This window comes from Dasypus novemcinctus, chromosome 13, assembly GCF_030445035.2.
Source record: "Dasypus novemcinctus isolate mDasNov1 chromosome 13, mDasNov1.1.hap2, whole genome shotgun sequence".
In the NCBI taxonomy this organism is placed as follows: domain Eukaryota; kingdom Metazoa; phylum Chordata; class Mammalia; order Cingulata; family Dasypodidae; genus Dasypus; species Dasypus novemcinctus.
In genome coordinates this window covers 89,673,679-89,693,016 of record NC_080685.1, presented here as the reverse complement: position 1 = coordinate 89,693,016, position 19,338 = coordinate 89,673,679, and the positions used below count along the sequence as shown (strand labels likewise).

The 19,338-nt window shown below is 49.2% G+C and overlaps 1 protein-coding gene across 32 annotated transcripts in view; it reads left to right on the top strand.

Annotated features, from left to right (window-relative positions):
- The window catches only part of PLEKHA6 (pleckstrin homology domain containing A6), a 144,031-nt gene that overhangs the window by 18,598 nt on the left and 106,095 nt on the right, over nucleotides 1-19,338 (top strand). Inside the window, exon 1 of one of the 32 annotated variants that reach the window (XM_058275022.2) lies at nucleotides 5,790-5,917. The exons of the other annotated variants lie outside the window; for them this stretch is intronic. Coding sequence (XP_058131005.1) covers nucleotides 5,856-5,917 — 62 coding nt within the window. The 5' untranslated portion in view covers nucleotides 5,790-5,855. Of the gene's footprint in view, nucleotides 1-5,789; nucleotides 5,918-19,338 lie in introns of those variants that run through there. 32 annotated transcript variants of the gene reach the window in all.

Genomic DNA, 19,338 nt, shown 5'->3' with positions numbered 1-19,338 from the left:
GTCGCCGCCGCGTCACAGCAGCTGCAGTTCAGCCTGGCCGGGGACGAGCAGGTCCTGTTGGTGGAGACGAGTGGGACAGAGGCACCTCAGAGACATCTGGGGGCCTGTGGCGAAGCTCCGTGTCCGTCTCCACGTGGAGGGGGGGGCGGAGGACGCCGGGAGAGGCCCGGGCACCCCACCTGGCACTGCCACGGGGCTCTCCTGCAGAAGACAGCAGGGTTCTGTGTCTCCTGACGAGGGCTGCAGATATGAATTATTAAAAGTCCCCGGTTTCCAGTCAGTGGAGAGGCGATCAGCGCCCCAGCGCTGGTGGCTAAGGAGCCCTGCCCGGCCCTGCGCAGGCTGGAGACAATGGGGACCCCGCTCGGCATTTCCTTCTTCACAGAGAGGGGACAGTGCAGGGCGCACCGCACAGATAATTACTTTTGATGTGTCTGCCTGGATTATCGAGTTGGGTTCTTCCCGCTCCGTGTAGATGCGGTAATTACCGAGGCAGCAAGGGAGGCCCTGGCGCAGCCGCCGCCCCGGTGCCCTGGCTGACATCACCGCCTACTGGGGCGGGCCAGGGGCGAGCTGAGGGGGCTCGACCAGAGCCGGGCTGCCCTCCGCCAGGCTGCGGGTTCTCCCTGAGCCCGCGCCACACCGCCTTCCTCACTGGCCTGTCGTGAGGGTCGGTGAGGTAGCTGCACCGTGCCTGGCCCAGCGCGGGCACTCGTTCCTCCTGGGCTCCCCCGGGAAGTTCAGGAGTAAGAAGGTGGAAGCTGGGCCCGGGAGAGCTTGCTGACTGGCGGGGCTGCAGCAGCCGGATTGGATTTCAGAGGCTTCCCGTGGTGGGTGAGGGGAAGGCAAGGGAATTGGTGAGATGACTCAGGAGGCCAAACAGTGAGATCAAACAGTTTGAGAGGAAAGAGCAAAATTTGGGGGGAAAAAAACAGGCTAAAATGTTTAAAGGGGGAGCAGAGAGGAAAAGGAGCTGAGGACAAGGTGATGGAAACTTCTCCCTGGCCATCCCTCAGTCTGAGTCACCTCCTGTCCAGTGCCCAAAGTCTTTAGCTGCCCCTCAGAGAGCGTCCAGTCCAGCCTCCCTCTGAGCGGAGGAGAGCCATCTCCAAGTCTCCCTGAGAGGAGCATCCAGCCTCGCTTGGATGCTCGTTACCTCACAGGGAGCGCATTACCTCACAAGGCAGCTTGCTCCATGGTTCTTCTATATTGAATCAAAATCTGCCGACCCGGAGTTCTCTGAGGCAGTGCAAACAAGTTAACTCTTTCTTCCGCATGGTGTTAAAAATGGTTTTCTTCTTATTAAAACAGCATGTAATAGTGTGTGAATGTAATTGAACGTTTACGCTGTTACCCTCATTTCCTTCTACACAATAACACAATATGAACATTTTGTGCATAAGGCTTGTGCTGTGTTTGGGATTATTTCCTTGGGATCAATCTCAAGACATAAAATTAATGCAATGAAGGGCATACACATTTTAAAAATTTCTCGTCTGTGAGGATAAAAGTAATACATAGTCATTACAAAAATGTACAAAAACATATAGAAGAATAATTCTAAATCACCTGTAATTCTCTATGAGGTTTGGTGTATAATTTTAACATTTTCTTATACATATTTTTTTATGAATTCAGGCGTAGATGTGACTATATTTCTATATCACAATCACAATAAATATTACACTTGAACTTTTGGATAAAGTATATATTTTTATAACTTAGAAATTATTTTTCTGTATCATTAAAATTAAATATTTTTTACAATATTTTTAAGTGGCTATTTAGTACTTGATCATGTACCTGTTCTGTTTATTTAATTGACCTCTTTGTTAAATTTGGTTTTTCTAATTTTTCACTTTTATAAGCTGCGCTACAATGAATATTTTTATAGCTGAATCTTTACCCATAGCCATGATTTTTCCTTTGGATACATTTCTAAAAGTGGCATTGGTACATATTTTTAAGTATTTCGACATACTTTGCCAAATTCCTTGTCCAAAAGTACTGATTTACATTCCCAGCAGCTGTGTATGAGAATGCATTTTGTTGCATAAGCATCAGCACTATTTTCATTATTTTAATTTATTCTTTTATTCCATTAGTTTGATTACTAGTGAGATTTTAAAAGTTAAAAAAAGAAAGGCTTATTAGGTGTGAAGAATCCTTCCGCTGTTGTTTGTTCATTCAAGCCTTTGTCTTTTCCTAAAAGTCAGGTTAGTGCATCAAGATCTAGCTGGGGAAGTCAAACCCGCTTGGGTGGAGCCTGCGCTGCCACTTAGCAGCTCTGTACCCGGACAATGACTTAATCTCTCTCGCTGCAGTTTCTGCATCTGTATAATGAAGATAATACTGGTACCTATCTCACAGACTTCTTGGGAAGATAAATGAGGTGATATACATAAAGCACAGAGAATCTGCCCAGCAGAGAGTGATAAATATGTTTGCTATTATTGTGATCTTATTGTAGTGGATTTGCATGAGAAACATAATATCTGAAGGCAGGTACTATGACTTCCCTCCATCCAATCCCCCCAAGTCTCCTCTTTAAAAGGTAAACGTCTCTGTTACTCTGAAGATCTGGTTTTCCTCACTTCCCTTCTCAAGCTCAGAGTTTGGTGGGTGGGGGAACTATAGTCGGTTCCCGAGACTGAGACTTCCTTTGAGATGTTCCTCTGGAACGTTTGCCTTGCTGAGGGATTCATCTGGCAGGTGCCTGGAAGAGTGGAGTTTGGCTCCTCCAGTGGCTTCTGGCCCAACAGGGCACTGCCCAGAGCCCCCTCCTCGGGCAGGGCGCACGCCCCCACCTCCCTCTCACACTGCGGCCAGGTGCACTTCCTCCCTGATCCTTCCCTCATCAGAATCTACCCAGAGTGTCTCCCATTCCCACGAGCCTTCTTTGTACCTTCCCAAGGTAGCACAAGCGGATCTGATTACCTAATTCAGGTCCATGTGTTGCTAGGAGAGAGTTAGTGCACTGCTTGCCAGGGTTGTGGAAAGAAGGCCCATTTGGAATTGGAAAACATGAATTCACCTCTTGATCTGAATTAGCAGCTACGTGATTTGGAGCCAGTCAATCTCTCTAAGCTCTTGTTTCCTGATCTGAGAAATAATCTTACTACCCACCTACCTAGTTGATAGCCAGGCAAGTAATATATATGGGAGTGCTTTGTAAATTGCAAATAATTAAGCAAATGTCGGTTATTATTAGATGACTATTTGAATAATGTATATTAGAAGACGAGGCTTGAACTCAGGTTATGGGGGAGAAATGTGTTTAGGGCAGGTGGTATTCAGGGCGACCATCAACTCTTCCCAGGTTACCTTCTGAGTCCCAGTGAGGCCGACCTTTATTGTGTGAGTTCAGGAGACAGGGCCAGAGGCACTCATGCTGAGCTGGTAAACATGCCCCCGGGTTTGTTGGTCCACCCTGGTCTCTCAGCTGGGTGCTCCTGGGGTTGGTGCGAGCTCCACTCCTGCGGGGGAGACGCCCTAGTGTCCTCCTTCGTGGAGGAGGTGAGCCCCTCAACTCTGACATCACCCTGTCCACCCAGCCTGGCTCATCCTTAACCTGAGAAGAGCTTGAGTCTACCATTGCAGGTGCCAGTTTGCTTTTAATTAGCCAAAAGCTTGGAAGTCGCCAGTTAAACTCGGCCTGGCCTCTGGTGGTGAGGTCATTTTTCTGATTTTGCTTGGTTCCTGGGTCCTCATCAGCTTCAGTGGGGCATCCAAAGACTGCAGGCAAGCTTAGCTGGGGAGCTGGAGAGGACTGTAAAGGAGAAGGAAGCTTGCATTCGGTGAGGTGCAGGGACGGTGGCAGCGGGGGCCTAGGGCTAAGACACTTGTTGGAATCCCATGGTGAGGTCCAGGATCCAGATCCCCCACCTTCTAATTCAGTGCTCTTTCCTTGCCGAGCCTCAGTTTCCCTGCCTCTAAAATAGTAATAATTCCTGTCCCGTCCTCATCACAGAGGCTCAAATGAGATAAGTCACAAGAAGGCATGACTGTAAAGCAATGAGACATGAATTGCTTTATCACATCAAATGCAAAGGCTCTCTAGAGTTCTTTAGATGTTCCCAGTGTCCCTGGCCTCTCGTCCCTGGACCCCCTGCACTTTATCAGTTGCTCCTGATGTTGTCCTGTAATTCTAGCCTCCATCATCTTCTCACCCTGCCCCCAACCCCCAAACTATGAGTGAGGTGAGGGCAGTACTTGGCATGTAGTAAGTGCTCAATAAATGTTGGGTAATTTTTTAATGTAATATCTTTTAAAAAAATGAATAAATTGAGTAGAATTTGGAAAAAAAAATGTTGGATAGATTATGAAACCCTGGGTGGAAGGGTGGGAATTTGGCCCATGGAGCAGGCACAGGGAAATGGTCAAGACATGCCTTTGAGGTGGTGGTGGTCCTGGGGTGTTTCCCTGGTTTCCTCTTCCTATCAGCCTTGCCCCTCCCTGCACTAGACTGTACTCCTTCAAGGCAAGAGACAACTTTATTTGTCTTTGTATTTGTGATGGCACAGAGCCAGGAACATAAGTTGCTTGATAACTACTTTTTGAATGAATGAGTGAATGAGTGAGACAGGCTAATGTGGAGAGAACATGGAGTTGAGAGTCAGATAATTAGGGCTTGGAATCCTGGCTCCACCGAGGTCTTTCAGCAAGTATTTACTACATGCCTATTATACCAGGCAGGTACTAGGTTGCAAAAATGAACTTTCCATTGACCATCTGGTAAGGGAGCAGATTGGTAAGAGCAAATGATTGTCCTCTATAGTGATAAAGACATATGCTACGTATACTGGTGGCCAAGAAAGAAAATGACAGACTCTCCTGGGAGAGTCAGGGAAGGGTTCCTTGAGGAAAGAACTTTAAGCCAGGTCTCGGCTTGGGAAAGTTGCTTAATTTTCTGGGGCTCAGTTTCTTATACTAGAAGGTGAGGAGGCCAAAACCTCCTTCACAGGAGTGAGGATGAAATAAAATAAATGGAGATGAATGAAATGACTGAGTAATCATTTCATGTTAAAGTTTTTTCCCCTCGAAGCCAGGCCGGGTGATTGGTTGGTGGGGGTGGGGCAGGAGCCAGGAGCTGGAGGAACTGCATAGGACAGCTTAGCTCTGCTAGTTAATACCTGTGTGGCCGTGAACAAGCCTTTACTTCTCTGCGTCTCAGTTGGTATATCTGCAAAGTGGAGATAAATTTGTATGGATCAATAGAAAAACTTCACACAAGGCACCTAGAACTATGTGCTTGGCACATAGTAGGTACTAAAAAAAATAGCTCTTTCTTTTTATTACCAGCGTAAGTCATGGACAGACTACCGATGCGTGCAGACATGCACACACTGCACACATGTTGGCTCTCAGATATGCTCATGAAGGGAGGAGGGGGAGGGCAGCCAGGGTTAGGCTGAGTGGGAGTCTCGGAAACCTTCCTGGAAATGAGGGGCTGGAGCCCTGCTGGGAAGGTTGGAGGATACCAGGCTTGGCAGAAGGAACTGGGGAGGCTGCCTTGTGGCTCATGTCCCAAGTTGGGAGAGTCTGCCGCACGGGGCACGAAGAGGTGGCCGCCTGTCAGCAGGAACGTGATGCCCTCAGGCACGTCAGCCCCAGGCCTGGGCCGGCAGCATCTCGGCTGCCCGGCGGGCGCCGAAGCCTGGCTGGTCCCCTGACCTTCCTAAGCAAGACAGCCCGGCGGCCATGCTGGGTTGCCATGGGAACTGGCGGCCTCCCAGCTGGGTTGCCCGGGTAACCAGTTAGCTGGTATTGGGGGAGGAGGCGGTGAGTTGGGGGGAATCCGCCTCAGAAGAGGGAGAGAAGGACAAGGGCGGCACCGGGAGGAAGACAGATCCCAGATGCCCCCGGCACAGGCCTCACCCCTCTCCCTCGTGGGATCAGGAAGGCCAGGGAAAGACAGGTAGGGAGGATGCTGTTTTGTTTCCTACCCTGTGTGTGTGTTTTCTGAGCCTCATGGACCAACGCAGGCTGCATTTGCGAGATCGGAGGGCGGTGCGGGCGCGCTCTGGGGCCGCGATGGCGGCCGCGAGGCTCAGTAGGAGGGTCACGGCCCAGCCAAACCCCCGTCTCCGTGCCGGTGCCACTGACTGTGTGGTTCTCGGCAAACTCCTTAGCCTCTTCGAGCTTTAGTCCCCTCGTCCGTGAAGTGGAAGCGCAAGCGTGGCCCTCCAGGGCGTTGTTTGGGACAGTGCCCGGCACGTGCTCTAGCCTGGGCATGGCCGGTCCCCTCCTCCGTGCATGTTGGTTTTCTGCTTGGTGGCCGGGGATGGAGAAGGGAGGGTTGGAAACCTCCAAACCCAGAATCTGGGCTCTCACGCTCAAGGAGGTTACCACCCCCTTCTGCTGAGGGCAGGAAGCACATTGCTTCAGGTGGAAACAACTGCAAGAAAGTTTTGAAACGTAACAGCAAATTGAACTTTTTTGACGGCAAATTACATTTCCACCAGGGTCCAGCAACGTGTATGTTACCCTTAGTAGGTGTGAGGCCTGCTAGTTTCCTGTTATTTTTTAGTCTGGTCTACGCTATTTATTTATTTTTTAAAAGGTAGTCCTGATGTTGAGCTTGATTTCCTACCCACCGATGGGTCGCTACCCTTGGTCTGAAAATCCCTGAGAGAGAGGACAAACTAAAGCTCCTCAGGCTGGTATAGGACCTCACGCTTCTCTCATGTTTACGAAGCTCTTTCCTGTCTAAGGTTATCGGGACTTTGCCCTTGGCAAACAGAAGAGGGTCCTCAGGCCCTCTCCAGTCTCTGAGGTAATGAGGTGCAGCCGGTCCTGTGACTTGCCAGAGGACACGGGTGGCAAGTAGTGGAGCTAAGTCCCAACCTGGTCTCTGCTTCTCAGCTTCATAGTCTTCCCCCACATCTGCTGAATCTGTTGCCCAGGTTTATTCTTGCTGTGAGAGGAACAGAAGGATTCTTCTTCTAGAGAGAGCAACTGGGGTCTAAAGATCCAAGGGGATCTGTCCCCGGCACCTCAAAATCGAGGGCCCAGGGCTGTGCCCCGAGCTCAGGTGCCTCTGGACTGTGGGAGCAGGGCTTGCCGCGCCCTGGCCTGTCGAGGGGGCGGCGCCTGAAGCAACCTGGGTGTCCCTCAGTGTCTGAGGGCAGGAGGGGGGCAAGGAAAGGGATGGGCTGGCTGTGCTGAAGCTAACCCACCCCAACAAGCTCTTCTGGCTGCTAAGGCAGGTATAACTGTGAGGGCAGATTGGTATCACAGACCTAGGGCTGTGCCTGAAGGCCTCCGGCTTCCGGGAGATGTTTCCGATGGGGAAGCCTCAAATGAGTCCCCGGAAAGTCAGTGTTTAATTAGCTATCCTCCGGTTCACACAGGAAGCCTGGCAAGTGTGGACGTGACCGCAGGCTGGTTCAGCTGGGGAAGGGTCTTAGTACTAGGTGGCCGAGGTCGTGGTGGGGGAAGGCAGAGTGACTCAGGAGCACCCAGGCGGAAGGCTGATCCTGTACTAAAGATAAGTCCTGGAGTAAGAATTAGGACCATGTGGAGGAATTCCTTCTGCTGGGTTCCATTCTCAAGCATGCCGTGTGAATGTAGCCTGTTTCCCAAAGCCAGGACCTGGTTTTCCCATCTATGGATGGGCTCATTAGACAGCGGGCTCCCTGCCTTCTCACCGTGGACCTTGCCCTTTGCAAACAGAAGAATGGGCAAGGCGTTTTACAGCTGAGAGGCATTTCCTTTCCGTTTGGGTGTGTTCTCGCTTCGGTTTCTACAAGGCCCTTGCTGTGTAATCTCAGTTAAGGGTGGCCCAGCCTGCCCTGAGTTGAGCAAGAGCTGTGTGTGTGTGTGGGTGCTTATGGCTAAAATGGAGACTGCAGCTCCGAGAGGAAATTTAGGGGTGCAAAGCTTCAACCCCAGCTGTGTCCCTCTCTCTCTGGGCTTTTTGCTAATTTACTCTGTGTCCATTAATAGGAGCGTCAACGTTTCCAGCTGTAAAAATGAGAGCAGGGGAAGGGGCAGTAGGTGCCATGTCTGGCCGCGAAATTGGCAGCCCAAGAAGCAGGCGAAGGCGATGGATGAGGAAGATAAGGCTTTCAAACAGAAACAAAAAGAAGAGCAGAAGAAACTCGAGAAGCTAAAAGCCAAGGCTGTGGGGAAGGGCCCCCCGGCCACCGGTGGAATTAAGTCTGGTGAGAAGTAAGCAGTTCCTTGTGCCAGACAGAGGCCATGGGCACCCTTGCTTCCATTCCTGCCTACACATCTGGATTCTCTGCTATAACATCTGTCGCCACATAGAGCTAGGGTGAAGTTGTGTCCGGGAGCCTAGTGCCCATTTAAGAATAAACTTTTGTTTGGACAGAGAGAGACAGAGAGCAAGCAGCCAGCAAATATCTCATCCAGGTCTTGATTTGCTACTTCAGGCTCGTGGAGCCTGTGCAACTATCAGGCCAAGCAGCTGGATGCTTGTGACTCGGAAGTCTGCGGAGTTCTAGTGAGTGTACGTTTCTGTCTCCAGCGGGGAGACGGTGGAGAACTGGCACCCCAGGATTGTACCAGAGGGCAGGGAGGTTGTGCCTGATGATTGGAGATGAACTGACCCGCACTGTGAAATTGGATGAGCATCCTTATCTGCGCATCCGTCAACCTGCCATGTACCCCCCAGCACTCTGCTTCCTCCTGCTTGGCCAGGGTGACTCCTGTTTTTTTTCAGGCATGATTTTTAAATGTGGTTCACAGATCTCACATTATATTAAAAATTGGTGGAAGGCAAAGTTCATAATCAAACGAATCGAGAGGTAAAAAGTATAAAAATCCCCTTTTACAGTATCTTACCCTTTCATTTAAACACTCAGACATAACTCAAACCATTTCCAGAAGTAAGATCTATGATCTATCACCCATAGAAACTAGATAAATGTGCACATCTTGACTGGGAAACAACATGCAAGTGTGTGTGTATGTGGGGGGGGGCAGGGCTGTCACCAGGCTGCCCATGTGGGACGGTGACAGCAACACTGGGTCCTGGGGCCCCGGCCCAGGGTAACTCCCTTTTCTCTCTCTTTTTTTTCCAGAAGGTACTGGGGAGTCAACCCAGGACCTCATACATGGGAAGCAGTCCCAGGGTGACTTTTTTTTTTTTAAGTCCTGAAAAGTCTTTCAATTTATTAATATAATGTGATAATATTTATATTAAGTTCAAAAGCAAGCAATATTAAACAATACAGGGGAAGTGGTTGTGGAGCTCCCGCCTACCACATGGGAGGTCTCTGGTTTGGTTCCTGATGCCTCCAAAATTAGACAGTGAACTGGTGTGATGGGCAGGCATGGCAAGCTTAGATTTCCAATAACCCAGGCTAATCTTTGCTTGCAGTTTGTGCACATATACTCCAGCTTGGCTCCCCTCCTCCAGCTCATTACCTCCATGTAGGTGACTTTTTTTTTTAAGATTTATTTATTTCTCTCTTCTTCCCCTTGCCCCCCCCCCCACCGTCTGCTCTCTGTGTCCACTCGCTGTGTTCTTCTGTGGCTGTTTGCCTTCTTGTCAGGCAGCACCAGGAATCTGTGTTTCTTTTTGTTGTGTCATCTTGCTGCGTCAGCTCTCCGTGTGTGCGGTGCCACTCCTGGGTGGGCTGTGTTTTTCTGCACAGGACGGCTCTCCTTTTGGGGCATACTCCTTGCATGTGGGGCTCCCCTATGCGGGGGACACCCCTGTGTGGCACAGCACTCCTTGTACGCCACAGCACTGTGCGTGGGCCAGCTCACCACAGGGTCAGGAGGCCCTGGGATTCAAACCCTGAACCTCCCATATGGTAGGCGGATGCTCTGTCAGTTGATCCACATCTGCTTCCCCCAGGGTGACTCTTGATCACTTCTTTTTACCTACGCAAGTCTGTATTTCTGAGATGATGGGTCACTTGCTTACCCAAGGCAGCAATGAGAGGTGGGGGAGGAATAGGGAAACCTTATGGTCGTGTCCATGTTTTCTGGCCAAACCTGCTTCTTGCTCCTTGTGTGAACCAAGCTTGAACACGGACAGACGTGTGGGCTGGAAATAATGGAGACAGGAGGGAAGGGGGAGGTTATTTATTTCACTTCCCTTTGTTAAGCCGCCTCCCAGGAGTCACAGCTCATTGGCGGATGCTCGGGGCTGCCCAGCTGGCCTCCCCTGCCCCGGTGCCCAGAGCCTGTGTCTGGAAAGAGACTGACTCCTCTGGAGGGGTGAGGGTACGTGTGTCTGCGTGTTACCCACATGTTCATGTGCACGGGATGCATCTGTTAGCTGCTCTCCGTCTAACCAAGAGGGCCCTTCTGAGCAGCAGAAAGTCACGGAGAAGCTGAGGCGAAGGCTTTGAGGCCGAGCTGAGTTAGAGGGAGAATCAGAGCCCATACCCAGTGCCAGTCGAGGGGCGTATCTGAAGGGTGGCAGCTCCTCGAGGAGCCCCAGCCTCCTTGGCAGCTCAGGCCTTCTCTGGATCCAGAAACTCAGTGTCCTTATTTAAACCTGACTTAACCCTCTGATGGCAGCTGGCAGGGTGGGCTTACCTCAGCCTCTTCTTTTCCCTGGGCCCCATGCCCGTACCTTTCTGTTCCTCCTTGTTATCCTCAGCATTGTGGCCACTTTCCTAATTACTGCGCATGTGGTTGGATGTGAGCCAGGATGGAGGCTGGGGAAGTTGGGTGAGTCCACGTTCCCCAACGCCTCTGGTCCCTCACCATTGAGGTCCAGTGACTCAAGCAGAGAAAGGACTGGTTCGTTTACTCTAGAAGCTTTTGCAGGGACACCTGTGGGGGTGGGGGGCAAGGGAGGAGAGGGAAAGGGAGGGAAAGGGGAGTGGTGACTGTTGACACTGCCGTCCCTTTCAGAGAACTGTTTGAGTGCCCCTCTTGGGGGAGCAGCAGCAGCGGGGATGGGGAGCCTGGAGTGGGTTCTCAGTGGACAGAACCTCAAAGGGAGTGGGTCCGAGGGTCTGAGAAAAGAAGCTTGGGTCAGCAGGCACAGGGCTGAGCTGAGATACCTTTAGCTGGGCTGCATCTGGTCAAGCTGTTCGTGTGGAGGCGTAGAGAGTGCTTTGCCTCACTTATACCCCAGGAAAGGACTGTCTTCAATGGAAAGCATCCCACTTGGGCCCAGCATCTTCCAAATCTGGTATTGTCAGAACCAAGACCAAGGTCATCCACACTTACACTTGTTACACTTTACCATTCTTTCTTTCTTTCTTTTTTTAATAGAAGGTACTGGAGAATGAACCCAGGACCTCGTATATGGGAAGCAGGTGCTCAACTGCTTGAACTGCATCCGTTCCCCTAAAAATAAAACAAAATAAAATAAAATGAAAGTTCCTTTGCTGGCTGGAGCAGCTGGTTGGAAATAGAAGTTCTGAAATATTTTTGTGCACATATGTCTTTCTATCTGATGAATTTGTGTCTCCCCACAGTAATTAGCATAATGCCTTGAAATAGTTCGTACTTGATAAATACCTTCTCCCACCTTTCTTAGGCATTATGCTTGGGGATGGGGTAACACATCAGAGAGCACTCTAGATATGAAGCTGCTGTCGGCCCAAATCCTTTCCTGGGCTGAGATTTCAGATTGTTTTTCCACCTTCCAGCTCAAAGCCAGGATCACTGTTTCCCGTCATTGGCCGGAGGATTTGCAGCGTGGTGTATTATCATATCTCACCCATTCCATCTCTGCCTTTCCGCTTGGGGTCGTGGCCTTGTCACTCACTTATGGATCATTTAGACAAGGAAACTGTCAACAGTATAATTTGGCTTAGGAAACACAGAACCTCTTTCATCCTCTTTATAATTGACTCTCTATATTTTTAATATTTCTTTGAGAAGGAGTGAGCTATTTTCGGCCAGCTTAGAGGAGTTTATCACTCCCACAAGAACCTCATGAGCTAACAGTTCGGGGGACGAGGTGGCAGCAGAAGCTCATTTGCATAGATCCCACAATCCTTCCTTTGGCTCAAGTTACAGACATAACTGGCCAAGTTTTAGCCTGGGCATTGCTGTCAGTTTCTCTCCATCACACACACCGGAATCAGTGGGCAAGTTGAGGCTAAATACAGCTTGTTATACACGTTCTGCTCCAGATGTCAGAATCTATTTTTTCAGATGGAGAGACCAAGGCAGGGGACGGGTTTCATGTCTCAGCCTTGGAAAGAACTTTTCATTTGGTCCAACCTTCCACCCAAGTGACAGTCTCCTTTCTGGGATCCTGGACACATGATCAGCCAGCGACTGGGAGCCTGGCTCTGTGAAGCAACCTCTTCCACTGCTGGACACTTTAACTCTCATTCTTCCTTATTGTTGAACTTAACTTTTTTTCTTTTAATGCTCACCCTTAGGTTCTAGTTCAACATTCTGGCCACCCTTTCCTGGGCTCACTTGTCCATCATCATTTCAAGAATCAGATAAGCATAGAGAGACAATGATACAGGAAAATGCAGGCTTGGGCATTTGTCTGCCTGGGTTTGCAACTGCCTCTACCCTTTGCCAGCTGTGTGATCCTGGTTATAATTCTTTACTTCTCTGGGTCTCAGGCTTGCCCATCTGATGCCTTCCAAATTGACAGTTTATTTTGGACTTCAGACTTAAGTCTGCAAATCCCAGGTGTCTGAATTGAGCCCATTGTACTGAAACCGTCAGGTCTTTTCCCTGTGAAAATCTGATTTAGATCTCCCCCATCTTCCATAAAAGATGTATCTGAGTGAGAGGAAAGGTCAGTATCAAGGGGAACCCAAAACCTTCCTTGCCATTTGTTCCAAATACATATGAACCTTCATTGATGTAGTTGGGTCCTTTTTATGATGTCACTGTGCAATCTGATGTTCTTTCTGGAAAATCCCTTGACCCACACTGGCTGAGATAAAATTCCCCTAGCCATGGGTCTTTTCAATCTTTCAGCGAGTCTCTTCCACTTTTTCCTGGTCATTTGATGCATTTGCTGATCAAATGAGCTAGGAATGTACTATTGGGGCCCCACTTACCTCCAACTCTAGCTCCTCCATTTCCCCCAGTTCCCAGGCTGTGGGGTGAAGGACACAGGTGCCCCCACCCTATTCAGAGAGCCTGGCTTCACAGGTGGACTTTCAGGCCGTCTGGATCCTTCTGTTCATGGACCAGCAGCATCTCCGTCACCTGGAAGCATGTTAGAAATGCAGAATCCCAGGCCTCCCCCCCACACTGAATTTTAATCTCTGTTTTACAAGATCCCCAGGTGATTCAAATGCACATGAAAATGTGAGAAGTTCTGTTCTAAATTATTCAACTTGGGTATGAATGAGACTGAGGGAGAGAGAATCCCATCTTCTAAGACCTTGAAATCAGTCCCACTGACCCAGGTTCCTAGACAGATATAGAACTATTTCCAGGATATTTGATCAAACTCTTCACATTCCCCATTTACTTCTTGGAATGCCAATAATAAGGTTTTTACAAAACCCTCATGCAGTTTTTAAGATATAAAATTTCTGGGAGCAAATGTAGCTCAGTGGTTGAGTGTCTGCCTCATGTATGAGGTCCCAGGTTCAATCCCTGGTACCACCTAAAAAATAATAAATTGTATTTCTTTTCCCCCCATATTCTTAGCAAAAGGCTCTTGAGCATATTTTAAACCTCTGGATTATAGATGCAATTGATATCTTTTTAATTTTAAAAGTAGGACTTTACATTTCTGATATGGTTCACTTTGCTGTTAGGCCATTATTTCAGCATATGGAATCTTGATTCTGCCTTAAGTGTGCTAGCCATGCCTCCCTGCTTTGTCAAGAGCAAATGCGGGTGGTAGACTTGGCCCAGTGGTTAGGGCGTCTGTCTACCACATGGGAGGTCCGCGGTTCAGACCCCGGGCCTCCTTGACCCATGTGGAGCTGGCCCATGCGCAGTGCTGATGCGCACAATGAGTGCCCTGCCATGCAGGGGTGTCCCGGTGCATGCGTGAGGACTGTGCCCCCTCCGTAGGGGAGCCCCATGCGCAAGGAGTGTGCCCCGTAAGGAGAGCTGCCCAGCGCCAAAGAAAGTGCAGCCTGCCCAGGAATGGTGCTGCACACAAGGAGAGCTGACAGAGCAAGATGACGCAACAAAAAGAAACACAGATTCCCGTGCCGCTGACAACAACAGAAGCAGACAAAGAAACAAGACGCAGCCAATAGACACAGAGAACAGACAACCAGGGTGGGGAGGGAAGGGGAGAAAAATAATAATAAAATAAAAATAAATCTTTAAAAAAAAAAAGAGCAAATGCGATAGACACACCTTCTAAATCTTTATGCAAATCATGGATAAAAATATAGAACACAGCAGGATCAAAAACAGACCCCTGTGGTGCACTATCCGAGTCTCATTTATTCATTCAGTCAGAGGCACAGAGTGCCAGATCCCCTCCTCTGCAATCAGATGAGTTGGTTCTAGCTCCAGCTCTGTTCCTGCTGGCTTTGTCACTTGTAGCAAGGCCTTACTGCTCCAGACTCCAGTTCCTTCCTCTGTAATTGAGGGAACTGGATGATCATCAACACCATCTAGGGGGCTTTAAAGAAGTGCATGTTTCTGGGCCCTGCCAGACATTCTGAATCATTTGGTCTGGGGTGGAAGTATGTCTAGGGCATCAGCATTTTAAAAAAATTCACACACTGTACAATCCATCTGGCATCAGCATTTTTAAAAAGCTCACGGGACAATGCTCGTGTGAAGCCAGGATTGAAAGCCACCGGACCAGATAATCCCCAGCATGCCTATGTCTGCTCTCTGATCTTGCAGGCTCCCTGGGTCCCAGGACACAGCCTCTTGGGCCTCTTGTCCGGTTGCCTGGGCCCTCTTGGTGCAGTCTGTACTCCAAGAGAGGGCCTGGCTGAGCGGCCTAGCTCCTCGGGCAGATGCTGGGCACGCCTGCAGGGCAGCAGGGCCCCCTCTGCTCTCCTCACATACCTGCAAGAGGACCTGGGGTGCCTCCACCAGCTGCTTGCTCTCCTGCTCTTTTCTGGACAAAAAAAAATATCACCTCTGGCTTCTCTGACATTAGCTCCTTTTCTTTGTTTCTGGGTTTGCTGCTTAAGAAAAATAGCCACAGGCTAGTACCAGTCAGTCCAGATGGCTGGCATGAACAAAACAAATAAAGCAAAACTCCCTGTTTGATTCCTCTGTGCCCCGTCTTTCCTTCCTCCCCTAACTCTAGAGGTGACAGCACCTGAGCTCTTATCTTGCATGGTTCTCCCTCATTTCCAGAGCCGTGGCAGTTCCGAGGAACCTTGCTGCCCAGCACTCTAACACAGGCCCCTCACACTGGGCCCTGGAGGGCAAAGCTCCTACTTCCCAGCGTGACCCATGGAGGGTGGGACCAGCCTCTGCAGTGGGGGTCAGGATGTGGCTTTGAGCATCCCTTCCCCTGTTTCAGGGTGGGGATGTCCCTGGATCTTTGTGATCTTGTCCCATCTCTGGTTGCTGCTGGGTACCGTGAGTGTCTCTGCAGTGGGCTGTTAATTGGTGCTTCAGCTGGCTGATTGACTCTAATGCGGGCGAACATTCATTTACCCCAGCAGCCGCCTCTCAGACAGCCGTTAATTGCAGGCGTGAGAGAGACAATAATTATGGGATAATGGGTGGCTTTTGTGTGAGTCCTTCTGCTTGCACTGTGTCAGCAAACACCATGGGTTTGTTTTCTAACATTCAGTTACCCTGCTGAGGAGATGCTACAAGCCCCCTCCCCTGCTCCCTTCATCCCTGCCATCAGCTCAGCCCTGCCCCCTGCCCTGGGCCCGGGATTTCACCCAAATTCCCTGGGTGACAGGGAGCATGTTCCCATCTTCTGAAATACTGGCTCCTTCTGATTCCCATGAGTCATGACCCCATTTTTAGGATTTGTGAGATGGTGAGGGTGAATCGGTACTTTAAAAAAAGGGGCGCTTAAAAGGATAACAACAAAAGGATGAGTAAATACTAAACTATATGCCTTCTTCCGTGTGCCTTTCCTATCTTTGTTAACGTTTTTACATAGTTGTAATTAGTGTGCAGCAATTATCTTATGTCAAACATTTCAGGTATGACAATGGTACATAAATTTGTCATTTTAAATAGCTGTAAATTATTCTGTCATGTTACTCCGTTACTGCATTGCTCTTCTTTCATTACTGGAAATTTGGGTTGTTTCCAATTTGTTGCTATTATGAATAGCTGTGCTATAAACATCTTTCTTTGTACTGATCCCCCCCACCCCGGTTATTTCTCTGGGGATAGATTGTGTTATGAGTTACGTTGATCTGGCTACACCGGGCTCGGGGGAGGCTGGAGGCTACTTGGAGAGTTTAACTGATTCCCTCTCCTACCTCTCCCAACACACCATTACTTCCCTTCTCATCTTTCATTTCATCTGTTTCTCCTGTGATCCGTGCCCTGACTTCCCTGGTTAACAACCCAGATTAGTGAAGTAGAGATTTGGCGGTTGGTGATCTAGTCTGCAAAACAGATCCCTCAGACATAGTGCTCAGCACAGCAGGCTGCCTCTCAGGGTCCTCTGGGTAGCTGGGCTCCGCTGGGTGAGTCTCGTTTGGGCTGTCTCCAGTCATTGCTGTCACCTGAAGGCTCGACCGGGCTGGACAGTCATGGCGACTCCCTTGCTTGGCTGGCAGCTGATGCTGGCTGTCATCCAGAAGTCAGCCGAGGCTGTCAACCCAAGCACCTACGTGTGGCTTCCCATGTGGCTCTGCAGTTGTGTTACTGGGTTTTGTCTAGGTTCTTGTCTATGCTGCAGAAATGAATTTCAAGAGCACATCTGGCGAGTTAGACCAACAATTTATTAAGGTATGGAGGGAAAAGAAATGGGAGAAAATAACAGATCACGGGTCCCAGGTAGAGAGGAAGGGGCTGAAAAGTGATAAAGCGGGCTGACTTACAGACTACAGTTCCCATTATAGATTATAAATGCCCAGGTTTTACTTGCATGTTGATCCATGCAGGGGGAAAACGGGGAGACCAGGGTACAGCGGGCAGGAACAGGGGTCCAAAGGCAAGAGAGCGAATTCAGGCCTTGCGCCTGCTTTTTGAATTGCTAATTATTCCACCCCTTTGCTAATGGCATAGGAGGAGTCCCAGCTGTTTATTGCTTTGATTGATTACCCCACCCATCAATTCCTGCCCCCCCCCCCCCAGAAGACCCAATGATAAAGTCCTCAGGGGAATATCCAGGGCTTCTCCTGGCTTCCAGAGGAAATTTTGTTCTGAATGGCAGAATCTTGTGGTCAGGTCTCCCAGCAGCCACCTTGGGGTTACTGATGTTCACGTGGACTTCTCACCAGGTTCCAGATCCACCTATTGATTCCTTATCTTATTAGCTGGCTTCATTTGGGTTCAGAGAGGGAGAGTCTCAACAGAGCATTCTAAGCAACCCAAATGGAAACTGCAAGGCTTCTTACGTCCTAGCCTCAGAAGTCACAGTGTCACTTCTGTTACCTTTTCTTGGTCAAACTGAGTCCATGGCCCCGCCCAGATACGAGAGAAGGGGAAATAGAGGGCACCTTTCCATGGAGGAGTAGCAAATGATTGGCAGCCGTCTTTGATCCTGTACCCTGCCTTGAGAATCGGCAGCCATCTTAGATCCGGGACAGCTGAAGATGTAAAACCTGTGAATCTTATCAGCGTCTGCCTCAGGAGAGGCCGCCTAAGGCACCCCACCCCTTCACTATCACTGGAAGCAATCAGCTCTTATCTTGCCTTGCTTCTCAAAATCCTGCCCATTTTTACTTCTCAGAAATCAAATGCTTTCCTCTCAGAAGCGAGTTGACTCACGGGAGTAAGAGCTATCTTCTGGGAGATGTCACTCCCCTTTCTAGGCCTCAAGCCTCTTTATCTTTACCTGCCTTTGTCTTACATGCCTCTTATCACACCTCCCTGACATTCAGTTATTTGTGGGCTTGGCTTGCTAGTGGAAGACTCCTGGAAGGAAGAGACCTTGTCATATTGTTGTTAATCTCTACACCCTACCTTAAGGATATAGTAAAGTTTCTGACAAAGAAAAAGGCTTCCATAAATTCCATTCCCTTCCTTCTTTCCGCACACATTTAACTCTACTCTCTGTTGAGTGAATGAGTAAATTAATCAACCAGGGGGAGAGGAGAGAACACTGACTGTGCACTTAGTATGTGCACTTACCAGCACCTTGCTAGGAACTTTACATAAATTATCTAATTTTTTCTTGTCCCCTCCGCTCCACCCGGCTGTTTTTGCTGTCTGTGTCCATTTGTTGTGTGACCTTCTGTATCTATTCTCTTTTTTGTTGTCTCACCTTTCTCCTCTAGGATTCATCGTATTTGATCCTGGGGACCTCTGATATGGAGAGAGATTCCCTGTCAATTGCGCCACCTCAGTTCCTGGCGTCTGCTGTGCTTCACCTTGACTCTCCCTTGTCTCTCTTTTGTTATGTCATCATCTTGCTGCGTGACTCGCTTGCGTGGCACTGGTTCAGTGTGTGGGCACTTGGCTCACCATACAGGCACTGGCTCACCATTCAGGCACGCTTTCTCTTTCTTTTTTACCAGGAGTCCCCGGGGATCAAACCCGGGTCCTCCCATATGGTAGGCGGAAGCCCTATTACTTGAGCCACATCTGCTTGCCCATCTGCTTCCCTTATTTAATTTTTACAACAATCTGTGAACTAAGTAGTAGTATCCTCATTTTACACATTAGGAAATTGGGGCTCAGAGATGTGAAATATCATGTCTGAGATGACAGAGTCAGGCCACATTATTAGAGGTCTGGATAACCATGATTCAAGCCTAGGTTTTTGAGAACTTAGGGCACATGCTTTCTCCTGTACGTGGAATCTCGTGGCACCTCAGTCTCTTCTTCTGTAAAATAAAGAAGAGAATACATAGTCATAGTGTTGTTGGATGAAAGGAAATAAGATGCATAAAAACACCCCGGGCAGTGCTTGGCACTTACTCCATAGTATATATCATGACTTGACTTCTTGTTTTCAAGGGTTCAGTGGGCACTCTGCACATTTGGGATGACTTACGGTTGGTGATGCCGTTGATGGAACTGCCTGTTAATGTCTTTGTTATTCACTGACACTCATCCGTGACTATTGTGGACATGTTTCCCGATTACACCTCCACCCCTCAAGCTACTGGGAGTCATTTACCCTGGTTCCCTGTCACTGGGGACTTCCCTTCTCCTTGGTACTTTGAAAGCACAGTGCAGGCAGCCAGGTCTCCAGTCATCCAGAGCTTCCCCTAGAGCGGCTGAACCTGGAGATTCACCCTCCTACGTGAACTGCTTTTGTTTGTGCCTTTAAAATTAATTCCAGCAAGAGTTCAAGATTGTCTTTCTTTTCCTCATCCTCATGCTCACTTGCTCTCCTCACCT